The 17,894-nt window shown below is 40.4% G+C and overlaps 1 protein-coding gene across 4 annotated transcripts in view; it reads right to left on the bottom strand.

The window, feature by feature from the left end:
• Positions 1 to 17,894, bottom strand: part of RWDD2B (RWD domain containing 2B) — a 29,908-nt gene that overhangs the window by 4,106 nt on the left and 7,908 nt on the right. For 2 of the 4 annotated variants that reach the window (XM_049858649.1, XM_049858651.1), the window contains exons 2-6: positions 10,018 to 10,105; positions 8,719 to 8,945; positions 8,568 to 8,635; positions 8,081 to 8,443; positions 4,154 to 7,278 (exon numbers count right to left, since the gene is read on the bottom strand). In XM_049858649.1, coding sequence (XP_049714606.1) covers positions 7,044 to 7,278; positions 8,081 to 8,443; positions 8,568 to 8,635; positions 8,719 to 8,945; positions 10,018 to 10,105 — 981 coding nt within the window. In that variant the 3' untranslated portion in view covers positions 4,154 to 7,043. The remainder of the gene's footprint in view (positions 1 to 4,153; positions 7,279 to 8,080; positions 8,444 to 8,567; positions 8,636 to 8,718; positions 8,946 to 10,017; positions 10,106 to 17,894) is intronic. The other 2 variants (XM_049858650.1, XM_049858652.1) reach the window with 1 other exon arrangement.

The following is a 17,894-nucleotide window of genomic DNA, read 5'->3' as shown; positions in this document are numbered from 1 at the left end:
ATACACTAAGAAGATATAACCATACTAAATATTTATGCACCCAGTGACAGGGCTGCAAGATACATAAAACAAACTCTATCAGCACTGACAAGTGAGATAGACAGCTCCACAATAATAGTAGAAGACTTCAACACACCACTTTCGGTGAAGGACAGGACATCCAGAAAGAAGCTCAATAAAGACACGGAAGATCTAAATGCCACAGTCAACCAGCTTGACCTCGTAGACACATACCGACACTCCACCCAATGGCAACCAACTATACTTTCTTTTCTAGTGCACATGGAACATTCTCTAGAATAGACCACATATTAGGTCACAAAGTAAGCCTTAGCAGAATCCAAAACATTGAAATATTACAAAGCATCTTTTCTGACCATAAGGCCATAAAAGTGGAAATCAATAACAGGACAAGCAGGGAAAGGAAATTGAACACTTGGAAACTGAACAATACCCTGCTCAAAAAAGACTGGATTATAGAAGACATTGAGGATGGAATAAAGAAATTCATAGAATCAATGAGAATGAAAACACTTCCTATCAGAACCTTTGGGACACAGCAAAAGCGGTGCTCACAGGCCAATTTATATCAATACATGCATACATCCGAAAAGAAGAAAGGGCCAAAATCAAAGAACTATCCCTACAACTTGAACGAATAGAAAGAGAGCAACAAAAGAAACCCACAGACACCAGAGGAAAACAAATAATAAAAATTAGAGCTGAACTAAATGAAATAGAAAACAGAAAAACAATTAAAAGAATTAACAAGACCAAAAGCTGGTTTTTTGAAAAAAATCAACAAAACTGATAAACCGCTGGCCAAACTGAGAAAAGAAGAACAGGAGAGGAAGCAAATAACCCGAATAAGAAATGAGATGGGTGCTATTACAACAGACCCAACTGAAATTAAAAGAATTATATCAGATTACTATGAAAAGCTATACTCAAACAAATTTGAAAACCTAGAAGAAATGGATGAATTCCTAGAAACACACTCCCTACCTAAACTAACACAAACAGAGGTAGAACAACTAAACACACCCATAACGAAAGAAGAAATTGAAAAGGTAATCAAAAAACTCCCAACAAAAAAAAAAAAGCCCTGGTCAGGATGGCTTCACTGCAGAGTTCTACCAAACTTTCAGAGAAGAGTTAACACCACTACTACTAAAGGTATTTCAGAGCACAGAAAAGGATGGGACACTACCAAACTCATTTTATGAAGCCACCATATCCCTGATACCAAACAAGGCAAAGACACCACAAGAAAAGAAAATTATAGACCCTGCATCCCTCATGAATGTAGATGCAAAAATCCTCAACAAAATTCTAGCCAATAGAATTCAACAACGTATCAAAAAAATTATTCACCATGACCAAGTGGGATTCATACCAGGTATGCAGGGATGGTTCAACATTAGAAAAACAATGAATGTAATCCACCACATAAATAAAACAAAAGACAAGAATCACATGATTTTATCAATTGATGCAGAAAAGGCATTTGACAAAGTTCAGCACTCATTCATGATAAAAACTCTCAGAAAAATAGGAATAAAAGGAAAATTCCTCAACATAATAAAGGGCGTGTATACAAAGCCAACAGCCAATATCACCCTAAATGGAGAGAGCCTGAAAACATTCCCACTGAGATCAGGAACCAGACAAGGATGCCCTTTATCACCACTCTTATTCAACATTGTGCTAGAAGTCCTAGCCAGAGCAATTAGGCCAGATAAAGATATAAAGCGCATCCAGATTGGCAAGGAAGAAGTAAAAGCATCTCTATTTGCAGATGACATGATCTCATACACAGAAAACCCTAAGGAATCCTCCAGAAAACTACTGAAACTAATAGAAGAGCTCAGCAGAATATCCGGATACAAGATAAACATCCAAAAATCAGTTGGATTCCTCTACACCAACAAAAAGAACATCGAAGAGGAAATCACCAAATCAATGCCATCTACAGTAGCCCCCAAGAAGATAAAATACTTAGGAATAAGTCTTACCAGAGATGGAATGCACTTATACAAAGAAAACTACAGTACACTTCTGCAAGAAACCAAAAGAGACTTACATAAGTAGAAGAACATACCTTGCTCATGGATAGGAAGACTTAACATTATAAAAATGTCTATTCTACCAAAAGCGATCTATACATTTAATGCAATTCCGATCCAAATCCCAAGGACATTCTTTAATGAGATGGAGAAACAAATCACCAACTTCATATGGAAGGGAAAGAGGTCCCGGATAAATAAGGCATTACTGAAAATGAAGAACAAAGAGGGAGGCCTTACTTTACCTGATTTTAGAACCTATTATACTGCCACAGTAGTCAAAGCAGCCTGGTACTGGTACAACAACAGATACATGGACCAATGGAACAGAATTGAGAATCCAGACATAAATCCATCCACATATGAGCAGTTGATATTTGACAAAGGCCCCAAAACAGTTAAATGGGGAAAAGACAGTCTTTTTAATAAATGGTGCTGGCATAACTGGATATCCATCTCCAAAAAAAGGAAACAAGACCCATACTGCACTCCATGCATAAAAACTAACTCAAAATGGATCAAAGACCTAAGTATAAAATCTATAATGATTAAGGTCATGGAAGAAAAAATAGGAACAACATTAGGAGCCCTAATACATGGCCTAAACAGTATCCAAAACATTATAAAGAAGATAGAAGAAAAACCAGATAACTGGGAGCTCCTAAAAAGCAAACACCTATGCTCATCCAAAGACTTCACCAAAACAATAAAAAGACTACCTACAGACTGGGGAAGTTTTTAGCTATGACATTTCTGATCAGCGCCTTATCTCTAAAATCCACATGACACTGCAAAAACTCAACTGCAAAAAACAAATAACCCAATTAAAAAATGAGCAAAAGATATGAACAAACATTTCACTAAAGAAGACATTCAGGTGGCTAACAGATATATGAGGAAATGTTCACGATCATCAGCCATTAGAGAAATGCAGATCAAAACCACAATGAGATTTCATGTCACTCCAACAAGGCTGGCGTTAATCCAAAAAAACACAAAATAATAAATGTTGGAGAGGCTGTGGAGAGACTGGAACACTTCTACACTGCTGGTGGAAATGTAAAATGGTACAACCACTTTAGAAATCGATTTGGTGCTTCCTTAAAAAGCTAGAAATACAACTACCATACGATCCAGCAATCCCACTTCTCGGAATATATTCTAGAGAAATAAGAGCCTTTACATAAACATATATATGCACACCCATGTTTATTGCAGCACCGTTGACAATAGCAAAAAGATGGAAGCAACCAAGGTGTCCATCATCAGATGAATGGATAAGTAAATTACGGTATATTCACACAATGGAATACTATGCATCGATAAGGAACAGTGAGGAATCTGTGAAACATTTCATAACATGGAGGAACCTGGAAGGCATTATGCTGAGTGAAATTAGTTGCAAAAGGACAAATATTGTATAAGACCACTACTATAAGAACTTGAGAAATAGTTTAAACTGAGAAGAAAACATTCTTTCCTGGTTATGGGGTGGGGTGGGATGGGAGCATTCACTAATTAGACAGTAGATAAGAACTACTTTAGGTGAAGGGAATGACAGCACACAATACAGGGGAGATCAGCACAATTGGACTAAACCAAAAGCAAAGAAGTTTCCTGAATAAACTGAATGCTTCGAAAGACAGCGTAGCAGGGGCAGGGGTCTGGGGACCATGGTTTCAGGGGACATCTAAGTCAATTGGCATAATAAAATCTATTAAGAAAACATTCTGCATCCCACTTTGAAGAGTGGTGTCTGGGGTCTTAAACGCTAACGAGCAGCCATCTAAGATGCATCAATTGGTCTCAACCCACCTGGATCAAAGGAGAATGAAGAACACCAAGGACACAAGGCGATTATGAGCCCAAGAGATAGAAAGGGCCACATGAACCAGAGACTACATCATCCTGAGACCAGAAGAACTAGATGGTGCCTGGCTACAACCAATGACTGCCCTGACAGGGAACACAACAGAGAACCCCTGAGGGAGCAGGAGAGGAGTGGGATGCAGACTCCAAATTCTCATAAGACTAGACTTAATGGTCTGACTGAGACTAGAAGGACCCTGGTGGTCACGGCCCCATACCTTCTGTTGGCCCAGGACAGGAACCATTCCCGAAGCCAACTCTTCAGACATGGATTGGACTGGACAATGGGTTGGAGAGGGGTGCTGGTGAGGAGTGAGCTTCTTGGATCAGGTGGACACTTGAGACTTTGCTGGCGCCTCCTGCCTGGTGGGAAGATGAGATGGTGGAGGGGGTTAGAAGCAGGCGAAATGGACATGAAAAGAGAGAGTGGAGGGAGAGAGCCGGCTGTCTCATTACGGGGAGAGTAATTGGGAGTGTGTTGCAAAGTGAATATGGGTTTTTGTGTGAGATACTGACTTGATTTGTAAACTTTCACTTAAAGCACAATAAAAATTTAAAAAAAAAAAAAACAAACAACTGTCTGTGGCCCCTCCAGAATCACCCAACTGAAGGGGAAATGTGTTGGAGGGGAAAGACAGTGATATCACTTCTGCAAAATTTACAAAAACATGACTCCCCGCAACCCCACATCTCGGTCTTAAGGTGAAGATGTCTACTGTCACTACTGAAAAGGCAGGAGGCTATCTATGGCGGTCTGGAACTCAGGTATCACTCTAGATTAGAGATAATCTAGGAGTCATTAATGTGTAGGTAACAATGGAGGCCATTTTCTCCCTCAGTTGCCACTGAGTCAAGTCCAACTCATGGTGACTCCAAACTGTGTCAGAGTACAACTGTGCACCATAAGGTTTTCAACAGCTGATTTTTTTCAGAAGCAGATCAGCAGGGCTTTCCTGTGTGGTGCCTCTGCATGGACTCAAGCCTCTAACCTTTTGTTTAGCAGCCAAGTGTGTTAACTGTTTACATCACCCAGGGGCTCAACTGAGACCGCAGGAGATCGTGTCATCGTCTGGCAGGGTCTGAAAACCTTTTCTATAAGGAGACAGATAGTAATTGTTTTCAGCTTGGCAGGCTATGCAGTCTCTGGGGAGACTACTCAGCTCTGTAGTTGTAGCGTGAAAGCAGCCATATATAACACAGAAACAAAGGGGTGGGATGGATTGGGGGGGGCTCTAGTTTGCTGACCCCTGGTTTACCACATCAAAAGTTTAATTCTCACTCAGGCTAAATGCCCAGCATGGATTGACAGGGGTCTTTGCCTCACATTTTCAGAGACACAGGCTGATGAAGGCAATACCATCTTGAGGCGGAACCATCTGGAACAGCAGCTGTAGCAGAAAAAGACAGCCAATTGCCGATAGCCCTGTCACTCTCTCAGCTACAAAGCGGAACTTCAGGTACTCATATTTCACTGGCTAGAACTAGTCCGTTGGCTCCACTAACAGCAATTCGGCCAGAAAAAGTCAAGGAACAAATGAAGCATTTCATGAGTGTGGGAGACCGGTTGCCAAAATAACCCAACTCTGACACCTCCTCTTGTATTTATTATCCTTTGCAATGTGACTATGGGTCCTAACATCAAGAAAAGGAGTCTATTTTACCATCTCTTGAATGCAGACTGGCCTTGTGACTTGCCTTGACCAATAGAACATGGCAGAGTGATGGCATGCTGGTTCTAAGACTAGGCTTCACGAGGTGTGGTGAGCTCTGCTATCTCTTTTGGACCTCCCCCTCTGCCAGGTGACCAAGGTGGCTAGCCTGTAGGAGGATGAAAGATTATACGGACTACAATCATGGTGTCCCAGCCAGCACCCCAGACATGTAAAGCCACCTTGCTGACCAACAGCTAAGCAGACACACGAGCGAGTTCCTTTTCCCTCAGTCAAGTCTCACGCATTAAGGAACATCAACATGTGGTACCAGCCTGAGTGCTAGCAATTAGAAAGTGTTTAATAAATACTTTTGGAACTGAACCTCAAAAACCAGGTAGCAGTTTTTGTGTTTATATGACTCGAGGTCAATTTGCTGAAAACAAGTTTACAGTAAGTCATTTTCCAGGATGAAAAATGTATTGAAATCTGACTTGCTGAAAACGAATTCTCTAAATTACCAATTCGCTGGATGGTCAAGAATGGTGGGTTCTACCTTTGCCTCAGCTTCCTGTGAGGCAAGCCCACGAGCGGCATGATGCTTATGTCCACAAAATAGAGAGACTGCAAACACCATATAGGAAAAACTTCGCCTACTTGCACATAAAATGGCTGGAGGTAGATGTACACTAAAGGTTTGAAAAAAACTCTATCTGCAAACTAGCTTTCAATTTGGCAAGGAGTAACAGGCATGGAAATTTAAACAAAACTTGTCTTATTTCATAATAAAACATCTAGAGATAGGCAAGGGCTGGTGTTGCACCAGCAGCTCAGCAATGCAGTGGGGTTGGCATCTCTGTGGCTCTCTTGGCCCTTCCTTCCCTTTTGTAAGAAAGAGCTGCTGTAACTCCAGCCATCGCTTTGGTGTTTGTGGCAGAAAAGAGGGGAAGAGGTAGTCTAGCTGCCTCTGTCAGTTCAACCAGGAAAGCAAAGGCTTTCCCAGAAGTCCCCTAGCCAAAGCTATGTGCTGAGGCCACCCCAAACCATAACCGAGGCTGGAGGGTGGGGCTTTAGCTTTTCCAGGTTCTTTAGTGGAGACAGGGAAGAGAGAAAGGGGTTGGGAATGGGGATAAGGTAGACTACCAACACTGTCTTCCTCAGGTATAATTAACTTCTTCTTTATAACGGGTTCTTTATATGCTGCGAAATTTCTATCAACACTTTTAAGATCATAACTTGAAACTCAGTTCTGCCTTCCATCATGTTGATCATGCTTTCTCATCATCATTTTATGTATTTTTAAGACATGCATTTCAAGGATCTCCTTTTTCCTCTTTTTTTTCTTCTCCCTAACTTTCTAGGATGGGACTAAAATAAAATGACTTAACCTTTCAAGAAAGGATGGGAAAAACCAAATGGCCAACAGTGACAAAATACTTTCAACTACTCCTCTGTTCAGTCATTGTCCTTCCACACCAAAGAGCATCTGGAAAACACCCCCACATCCTCTGGCATTTAAAAACTGATACAGCTGACCAAAGTCCATGTGGTTTCCTCTGGCTCCGTCAGCACTGAACGCTTTCTCTTCAAAAACGGAAAACTTTCTTTGTCTTTCCAGCTCATCGCTTGTGCCATCAAAAGGAATGTCTTCTCGATGGCGAATTAAAATTCTCTTCCAGTTTAATTTTCTGAGTCTGAAAAGAAACGTTCCAAGCAAATTTTACTGACTCGTAGCAACATCTTAGAAACGTACAAACCGGTGGATCTCAAACTACTGAAGGGACTTCTCAGTACCATTTAGGGAACCAGTAGAGAAATGGGAAGACTAGCAAAAATTCTAATGCTCCTAGAAAGCCCCTTGTTTTACAGTGTATAGGGCTTATAGCATCTCTAAGTTGAAGGCAGACTCGGACCCACAGAAACAGACAGGGATAGAGAAGCCATCGTTCAGGGGCTCAAATCATTCAACACACATTTACAGAACGTCTCCTGTGTGTCCTGTGTCAGGTCAAGGGAATAATGCTGATCATGTGATTTCTACCTTATCCACTGACTTGAGATCGAAACCCCATGAAGACACAACCCCAAGGACATACTTATTTCCACATCTCTACTATCCTGTTGGAAACCCTGGAGGCACAGTGGTTAAGAGCTACAGCTGCTACCCAAAAGGTCAGCAATTCGAATCCACCAGGCACTCCTTGGAAACTCTATGGTGCAGTTCTACCCTGTTCTATAGGGTCACTATGAGACAGAATTGACTCGACAGCAACAAGTTTGGCTTGTTTTTTTTTTTACTATCCTGTTATGCAATGGTTAAGATCTGGGCTACTAACCAAAAGGTTGGCAGTTCAAATCCACTAGCCATTCCTTTGAAACCCTATAGGGCAGATCTATTCTATGAGTCGGAAATGACTCGAAGGCACATAACAATGACAACTATGCTGTTTAGTACCAAAATTAATGACACAGTATATAAAATATATGCAAGCCAACCTCGACCAGAACTCTTCACAGGCACTTTGTGGGCCTTCCACACAAACAACGCCAGGCTTCCCTGGCATGCTAAACCCAGACAGGGAAAGCTCCTTTGCCCATTCTAGAATATTCTTCCTTTTGCATTTGTTGTAGATGTGATGGCTATAGATCCAGAGCCGCGTGAGAATGAGGTCGAGTGGCTGGGCTGTACTTCCTGTGGTGGTGGAAGATGTGGCGTCTCTGCTGATGTAGCCAGAGGCATGTTCTCTGACCCAGTCTGTGGCATTCAGTATACAGACATCTCCGCAACAGTTCTTTTGCAGGTATGCGTGCAGATCTGTGTTCAGCTGAGTCTGCTGGGATCTACTTAAAAATACCGATCTGATGGAAAAGATAGGGGAAAATTTTGAATCAATTTTTTTGGAGTGAAAAACAAACACGAGAATTGCTTTTAGTCTCAGGTTGATTTTCAGCTCTAAGCTTGGCCAGACTTTCTGTACCATACCTGACGGTAATTTCAGGCAGAACTGCAGGGTATTTGAAAGGAAGAACACAGGCCAGTGAAAACGTCACCTGGTCGGAAAGGAGAAAAATGCCCTAAGTGTTGTTTTAAGTCTTGACGTGTTTCTATTCTTCCAAAAACAATAATGAATTACCATTGCTTCCTCAGACACGTCCAGGTTGATATTGACAGTAAAGTAAATTTTTGAGGATCGCCCCTCTGTGGTCTTCTTTTCAACACAATCTTTCAGCTCGGCTAAAGCCAGCTGGTCATTCACTACGAACTCCTTCTCACTGGGGAACATGCTGGCCAGCAGCTCTAACTCAGAGAGCTGGGCCTCTGCCTGCTCAAGCTCAGTCATTTCTGCATACCTGTAAGTGCCTAAAGAGGTAAAAATAAGAGAGACGATTTACATATACCATCTTGGGGGAACTCAATCGACCAATACTTACTGAAAATGTATTTGATTTCTTTATAAAATGTGAAATTTAATCAGATTCTCTTTCTCCATCATTCTACTTATTGGATGTCATATGCTAAGGAGCAAAACATGGGAAAATCCAGGGATAGCCAGAACACTCTAGTAATAATGAGGCACCAAATTCCTTTGAATCAGGACAGTTGATCTGGCATCTTGAGCTACCACAACAAGCAATTTCACTGAAGTAAACAAATAATGTAGTTAGAAAGCTGTACCAATAATACAGCTGGAGAGAGGATATACCTGGCTACCTGGGAAACCTAGAATGAATGGGAAAGACAATTTACTAATGTGGATGGTTAGCTTTCTTGACTAAAAATTAAAGTTTATTAATTAAAAAAAAAGCAGAAGAATGTAAAGAAGAGAAAATAAAGAATAATAACCCACAGCCTACATAACCCGTTAACGTTAAACAAACAAAAATAGTACATGCTTAGAACATACAAGGAGCAGAAAAAGGTAAAAGACGGAGATTCTTTCGCCTCTTCCACTACCCGAATAAGTCATCTCTCAAGGCAATGACTATTCATCGTTTTTGATGTTTCATATCACAAAACATTTTAAGCAGCATAAAACCCACTGCTCTTGAGTCGATTCCGACCCCTATAGGACAGACTGGAACTGCCCCATAGGGTTTCCAAGGAGCAGCTGGTGGATTCAAATTGCCGACTTTTTGTTAGTATAAACCACTGTGCCACCAGGGCTTCTTAAGTATTATACATATATAAAAATATATGCAGGTATAATGCATATATGTATGTGTGTGTGTAGACAGTCATATCCAGATCTATTTTTCAATGTATCCAAAGAGAATATTATACATGTAATTTTTCTTATCACTTCCCAACCCCCTTAAAAATACATTTTGTCAATCTTTTCATTGTCAGCACATAGTGATCTATCTCATTCTCTCTAATGGCTGCCTGTCAAATTGAATCGTGTAATTATACCATAATTTATTAAACTCCTTACCTGTTGATGGGCACTTGGGTTGTTTCCTTGTTTTTGCCGTTATGAAGAACGCTATAGTGGAGTCCTTCTGTATATACAGTTCGGTGAACTGTGAATACAGTATATTCAAGAATAAACTCATGGAGGCAGCTTTGCTGAATTGAAAGGTATGACAATGTAAATTTTGATAGATATTGCTGAATTGCCTTCCAGAAAGCTGCCGTACAGAATTTAAAATGTTTACATAGTCCTGTTTATCAATCTCTTTTTTTATGGGTTTTGAGTTTTATGTCTTGGTGAGAAAGGACTTGGCTACTGCAAGATCATTTAGAAATTTTTCCATTTTTAACTTGAAACACTTCTATTTTCAGTTTTTGCATTCAAATATTTGATCCATCTGTAATTTACTTTGGTTTATAAGGTGAGAGAAACACTAGCTTTATTTTCTCCAGTTAGCTAGTCATTTGTACCAATACATCTTATATTATGATCCATTTGAAGTGCCTCCTTCAACATGTTATACGCCTATTTGTATTTGGGTATATTTCTGGGTTCTCCATTCTGTTTCACTGACATGTCATGTCAGGTCCCAATGCTCGATTGTTTAAATCACTATAGCTTTACGATGGGCCAGTAAATTGCTCCTACTCCATTCTCTCCACAGACATTACTCTTCTTTTCCAGAATTTTCCTGGTTATTCTCACATGTTTATTTTTCCATATAAATATTAGAATCATTTTTTCAAGTTTCAGAAAAACGACTGGGGAATTGCATTGAAATTAAACATTAATGTAGGGAAAAATGACACAATTACAACATAGAATTTTCCCTTCGGTAGAGTTTGTTTTTTTTTTTAATGGGTTTACTGCACTATAATTCATATACTATAAAATGCATTCATTTTAAAGTGTACAATTTAATGATTTCTGATATACTTACAGAGTTGCGCAACCATCACCAAGGTCCCTGGATAGTGCAAATGGTTTGCACTCGACTACTAACCTAAAAGCTGGCGGTTTGAACTCACCCAGTGGTACCACACAAGAAAGGCCTGGTTATCTGCTCCTATAAGATTACAGCCAAGAACACTCCATGGAGCAGTTCTATTTGGTAACATACGGGGTTGCCCTAAGTCGGAACTGACTAGATGGCAATGAGTTTTTAATTTTTATTTTTGCAATCACCACCACAATCTAATTTTAGAACATTCCTGTCACTCCAAAAAGAACTCTTGAGTCCATTCATAGTCATTCCCTGTTCCCACCCCTAGTCCCAGGCAACCATCAGTTTACTTTCTTTCACTATAAATTTGCCTGGTTTTTTGTTTTTGTTTTTTGCTATTTCATATAAAGGGAATCATGCCATATGTGGTCTTTTGTGTCTGGCTTCTTCCACTTAGCAAAATTCATCTATGTTATTGTACTTCATATATCCATGCTTCACTCCTTTTTATTGCTGGATTGTATGGACTCTATTGTATGTGTAAACCAGATTTTGTTCATCCATTCTCATAAGAGTTTTAGACGTTTTTTCTTCATATAGGTAGTTGGAATCCCTGGGTGGCACAAATAATTAAGCTCTCAAATACTAGCCAAAAGGTTGGTGGTTTGAACACACCCAGAGGCACCTGGGAAGACAGGTCTCATAATCTGTTAAGGTCACAGCCTTGAAAACCCTACTGACTTCTACTCTGCGTACATGGGGTCACCATGAGTCCAAAAACTACTCAATGGCAACTAACAACAACAACAACAGATTCTGTACGTTTTGGGGGTAAGTTTATTTTATGCTGAACTGTTTTATTTTTTGGTCTGCTATTGTAAAGGGGGTCTTTTATTATACTTTCTGATATTGTTGACCACTCTCTCCTTGAAATCCTCTTCTTCTTTGTTTTCCTTCACACCACGCTCTCCTGGATTTTCCTTCTGTTTGGTCATTGCTAGGGATTCTTTGAGGGTTCCCACTGCTGAAAAGGATCTTTAAAATGTTAACACCCATTAGGTGCCCTTTTATCTTCTTTCTTTATTCTCTCACAGTGCCAAATACCATCTAATATTAAATGTCCACGGCCCTCAAATTTGTACCTGATGTCCATCTTCTTGAGCCCCTTATATGCAAATGTAACTGCATCTGTATATTTCTGTCGGATGGCATCTCAGACTTAGCAGGTCTACTACTACTAGTACCCACTACTGTTCAGTCAATGCTGAATCATGGTGAGTTACTCATGTGTGTTATAGAGCAGAACTGCTCCATAGGGTTTTCACGGCTGCCCTCTTAGTAGAAGCAGATCACCAGGTCTTTGTTCTGTGGTACCGCTGGGTGGTTTGAACTGCCAGCTTTTAGGTTAATAAAAAAAAGTTTAGCGCAAATCATTTGTACCTCCTAGGGACCTACTAACAGGTCTAAATTATGATTTTCTCTCCACCTGGACCCAACTCAGCAAATCTGTCCTTCCATCAGTGTTTCAGACTCATAGTGACCCTATAGGACAGAAGGGAATTGCCCCGTTGGGGTTCCTAGCTTGTTATCTTATAGAAGCAGACTGCCACATCATTCCCTCGCAGAGCAGCTGGTGGGTTCGAACTGCCGACCTTTCCATTAGCAGCCAAGACCTCAACCACTGTGCCACCAGGGCTCCTTCCTTTAGGACCCCTCCCCACTTTATTAAGTAGTTAAGGAGCCCTGGTCGCACAGTGGTTAAAGCAATTGACTGCTAACTGAAAGGCTGGTGGTTTGAAACCGCCAGTGGATCTATGGGAGAAAGATGTGGCAGTCAGCTTCTGCAGAGACTTACAGCCTTGGAAACCCTATGGGGTCACTATGACTCGGAATCGACTCCAGGGCAGTGGGTTTGGGGTGGGTTTTATTAACTAGTTAGGTCCCACTTAGTATTAACAGTTCATACGATGATGGAAAGGTGTCACTCTTTCCCTAGAAAAGTTGCTCGAGTGCCTGTGAGCCTGAATTGACTCACAGCACTCGAAAACAACACTAAATTGATGGAAATGTTGGACTTCTTCTGACCTAGAGGTACCACGAAAAAAGTTACTAAAGGCTGTGAGTGAACCAAGGAAAGTTGGGCACCCCTGCTGCATGGGATGGAAAGGAGTGGGTTTGGGACTTTTATTTTTCCTTGTGGGCACTGAAGTATTATTTGACTTTTTCAAACAATATGTTTATATTACTTTGATGAAATAAAATTTTAATTTAATTTTACAAAAGAAAATGTGCAAAAATATACAAGGAAACTTAGTAAGAGAAGGATAATGGAAGAGAGAGACATCAAAACATTCCATAAAGTGCCAATAATTAAAACAGCCTGTGGTGACACAGTAATGGATACAAAAATCAGTAAACATAAGTAGTCAATTTAGTTACATGAGAATTTAGTCTGTGATAATGGAAATCTTTAAACTCACGGGGGAATTTCAACAAATAGTATAGGGGCAGTTAGCTAACAATTTTGGAAAATGTACATAGCTGGGAGTTTCAAATTCATACCACAGAAATAAATTCCCGATAGATTAAAAAGTAAAATAAAATACAATGAGGTAACACACAGCCTTTGTGTTGTGATTATACAGGAGAGCAGAATACTCTTGCTCTTAGAAGACGCATGCTGATTGTTTAGAGGTCAAACGTTGTGACAGCTACAGCTAACTCTCAAATGGTTCAGCAAAAATAATTGTGCGCACACACATCCACACTAAACGTATACATGCAGATAAAGAAAGAGAAAAAGCAACTTTCTTCCATAGGTCTGAAGTTTTTCAAAACACAAAGTTGGGAGGTAAGCGATACTCCACCCAAAGGTAAAGATAAATCGCAATCTGGCAAAACATATTGACAACAGATGACAAAAGGTTTCATTAGTGAATAAATGATCATAAAAACAGTAAGAAAAGATGAATATCCCGATAGGAAATGAACAAAAATGTGACAAGGCATCTGCAGAAGAATATAAATGGTTATTAAATTGATGAAAGGTTGCTAGACTTCAGTAATAACCAAAAAATTAAAGATAACAGTATATTCTATTAATTTTTTTGAGATAATAGTAGATTCACATGCAGTTCTAAGAAACTGTAATACAGAGAAGTCTCACGTACCCTTTACCCAGCTTACCCCGATGGTAACGTCTTGCAAATCTATAGTATGAAATTACAACCAGAATATTGACGCTGCTGCAGTCAAGACACAGAACATTCCCAATACCACAAAAATCTCTCACTTTGTTCTCTTATAGCTACACCCACTTCCCGTCTGCTCCCACTTTTTTTGTTAACGTCTGGAAACCACTAACCAGTTCTTCATTTCTATAATTTTGCCAAATGACAATGTTTTCTTTACTAATTAGTGACTTCATACAATTATATATCCTACTTGTCATGGATTGAATTGTGTCCCCCAAAAATATCTGTCAACTTGTCTAGGTCATGATTCCCAGTATTGTTTGCCTGTCTACCATTTTGTCATCTGATGTGATTTCCCTATGTGTTATAAATCCTATCACTATGATGTAAGGAGATGGATTAGTGGCAGTTATATTGATGAGATCTACAAGACTAGTATCTTAAGCCAATCTCTTTTGAGATATAAAAGACAGAAGCTTTTATATCTCAGAGAGACATGGGGACCTCATACCACCAAGTAAGCAGTGCCGGGAGCAGAGCACATCCTTTGGACCTGAGGTTCCTGTGTTGAGATGCTCCCAGACCATGGGAAGACGGATGCATCACAAGGAACTTCCTCCAAAGGTGACAGAGAAAAAGCCTTCCCCTGGAGCTGCTGCCCTGAATTCAGACTACTAGCCTACTGGACTGTGAGAGAATAAACCTCTCTTTGTTAAAGCCATCTACTAGTGATATTTCTGTCAGAGCAGCAATAGATGGCCAAGACACTACTATTTTCACTTGAAATCATAACTTAAGCATTTGCTGTTATTAAAAAAAACTTCAAAAATATTTAAAATCCCTGAATTTACTGAAAATCCATACACATCTTTTCTAGTCTGTTTTGGAGCTGAGAAATCTAGAAAACAACCTGTTAGGCAGTTATTAGAGGAAGCGAATGTACTTTGATTAGAGAGAAAGTTTATCACAGTAATTTAAAGCATGGACTCTGGTAACAGACTGCTGAGGGGCAATTCCTGCTCTGCCACTTACCAGCTATGTGACCTTAGGCAAATTGCTTAATCTCTCCGTGCCTCAGTCTCCCTATCTCCAAAATGGGAATGACAGGGTTGCTGTGAGGATTAACTGAGAATTGAAATGAGAATGAGAATGTGTCATACAGTGCCAGGCCCAGAGTAAGTGCTATATATATGCTTGCTGTTATTATTATTGTGTAGTTTAAAATCAGGAAAGGTGTGCGTCAGGGTTGTATTCTTCCACCATATTTATTCAATTTGTATGCTCAGCAAATAATCTGAGAAGCTGGACTATATGAAGACAGCGGCATCAGGACTGGAGGAAGACTCACTAACAACCTGCAGTATGCAGATGATACAACCTTGCTTAAAGTGAAGAGGACTTGAAGCACTTATTGATAAAGATTAAAGACTACAGGCTTCAGTATGGATTACACGTCAACATAAAGAAAACAAAAACCCTCACAACTGGACCAATAGGGAACATCATGATAAAAGGAGAAACGATTCAAGTTGTCAAGGATTTCTTTTTACTTGGATCCACAATCAATGCTCACGGAAGTAGCAGTCAAGAAATCAAATGACATATTGTGTTGGGCAAATCTGCTACATAAGACCTCTTTAAAGTGTTAAAAAGCAAAGATGTCACTTGGAGGACTAAGATGTGCCTGACCCAGTCATGGTATTTTCAATCACCTCATATGCGAAAGCTGGGCAATGAATAAGGAAGACCAAAGAATTGATGCCTTTGAATTATGGTGTTAGCGAAAAATGTTGAACATACCGTGAACTGTTAATCTGTTGATCTGTCTTTGAAGAAGTACAGCCAGAATGCTCCTTAGAAGCAAGGATAATAGGGCTTTCTCTCACTTACTTTGGACATGCTATCAACGAGATGGACTGATGGTGGCTGCAACAATGGGCTCAAGCATAACAACAATTTTGAGGATGAGGCAAGACCAGGCAGTGTTTTGTTCTGTAGGCTCATAGGGTCGCTATGTGTTGGAACCGCCTTGACAATGGTCATTCATTCATTCCACAGATAGTTATTGAGCACCTTATTATATGTCAAGCATTGTCCTTGTCACCGGAATATAGCAATGAAGAAAAGTATCAAAAATGTCTGCCATGGAAGAGGTTTAATATTATGGCAAAAGACAACAAAAAAACAAATATTTATGCCTAGTGGGTAACTGCTATGAAGATGACTGAAGTTAAAGGGGACCCAGTGTGATGATGGAAAAGGCGTGTGATTTTGCACAGGCTGGTCAGGGAAGGCCTCTTTGCTAATGAGACTGAAGGAGAGAGACTTGAAGAACTGAACAGGAAGCCTTGTGTTTATCTGGCCCAAAGTGTTCCAGAAAACGAAACAGTATATTCAAAGGTCTGAGGGCAGGAGGGTGCTCCACCAGTGAGGCTGAAGCAGAGTGAGCCAGTGGGCACAGTGATACAAGACAAGGTCAGAAAGGAGATGTGGGGAGATTTATGTTGAGACTTGTAGAGCACGGTGAGGCTTCCGGATCTTATCCTGATATGAAGAGCATCAGAAGAAAGAGCTGGTAATCTGCTTCCAAAAGGTCATAGCTTTGAAAACCCTATATAGCATAGTCTACTCTGAAACACATGGGGTTACCGTGAGCTGGAATCTATTTGACAGCAACTGTTTTGGTTTGATATGACAGGCCACTGCAGGGATTTGACTTAATGAAGAGGCCCGCCTCTTGCTGCTGTGGAGAGTGTACGGGAAGGAGGATGAAAGCAGGGAGTCCAGACAGGCATTGCAATTACATGGGGAGTGACGGGATTAGGGTTGTGGTGGCTGAGGCAGTGAGCAATGCCCAGGTTTTGGACACCTATTGAGAGCAGCTCCAACAGTATGTACTGAAGAATTAGGTGGGGTATGTAAAAATGCCCCCAAGGCTTCAAGCAAGTAGAAGGATGGCTTCACCGCGTATTTAGATAGGGAAGATGGCAGAATGTGAAGCTTGGTTTTAATCATACTTCGTAATGAAGTGTCTACTAAGACAACTTTAAGTAGAGATTTGCAGCAAGCAGTTAAATATATGATTCTGCAGGTTAAGAAACATGTAATGTGGCTGGAGATGTAATTTTAGCAGTCACCTAGAGAGGGAGTGAAGTTGTATAGACAGCCCTACTGAGTTTGCAGGTCTGGAAGATATTCAGAATGAAGAGACCTATGAGTGGACAACTACAGGAGTGATGTCACAAGTCAGTCATTTATGCCAAATTATTATCACAGATAAAATTTCGGCCCCCCCAGAAACCCTCGACATAATTTTCCGACTTAAGATATTCATTAATTGTTCTGTTATCGCGTTGTCTTGGCCATCTAGTGGTGCTATAACAGAAATACCACAGGCGAATAGTTTGAACAAAGAAATTTATTCTATCACAGTCTAGTAGGCTACAAGTCCAAATTCAGGGCATTTGGCTTTCTCTTCTCCGCTCTGGAGGAAGGTCCCTGTCATCAATCTTCCCCTGGTCAAGAAGCTTATCGGGACAAGGACCCTAGGTCCAAAGGACATGCATTCTTGCTCTTCATTCATGGTGGTATGCGATTCCCCCAACTCTCTGCTTGCTTCCCTTTCATTTTTCTCTAGAGAGAGAAAAGGTGGTACAGGCCACACTCCAGGGAATGTGATCTGGTAAGGGTGTTATATCCCACTCTAATTCTCTTTAAGATAAAATTACAATCACAAAATGAAGGACAACCACACAATACTG

This window comes from Elephas maximus, chromosome 18, assembly GCF_024166365.1.
Source record: "Elephas maximus indicus isolate mEleMax1 chromosome 18, mEleMax1 primary haplotype, whole genome shotgun sequence".
In the NCBI taxonomy this organism is placed as follows: domain Eukaryota; kingdom Metazoa; phylum Chordata; class Mammalia; order Proboscidea; family Elephantidae; genus Elephas; species Elephas maximus.
The sequence above is the reverse complement of the archived record's forward strand: the minus strand, read 5'-3'. Positions and strand labels throughout refer to the sequence as shown.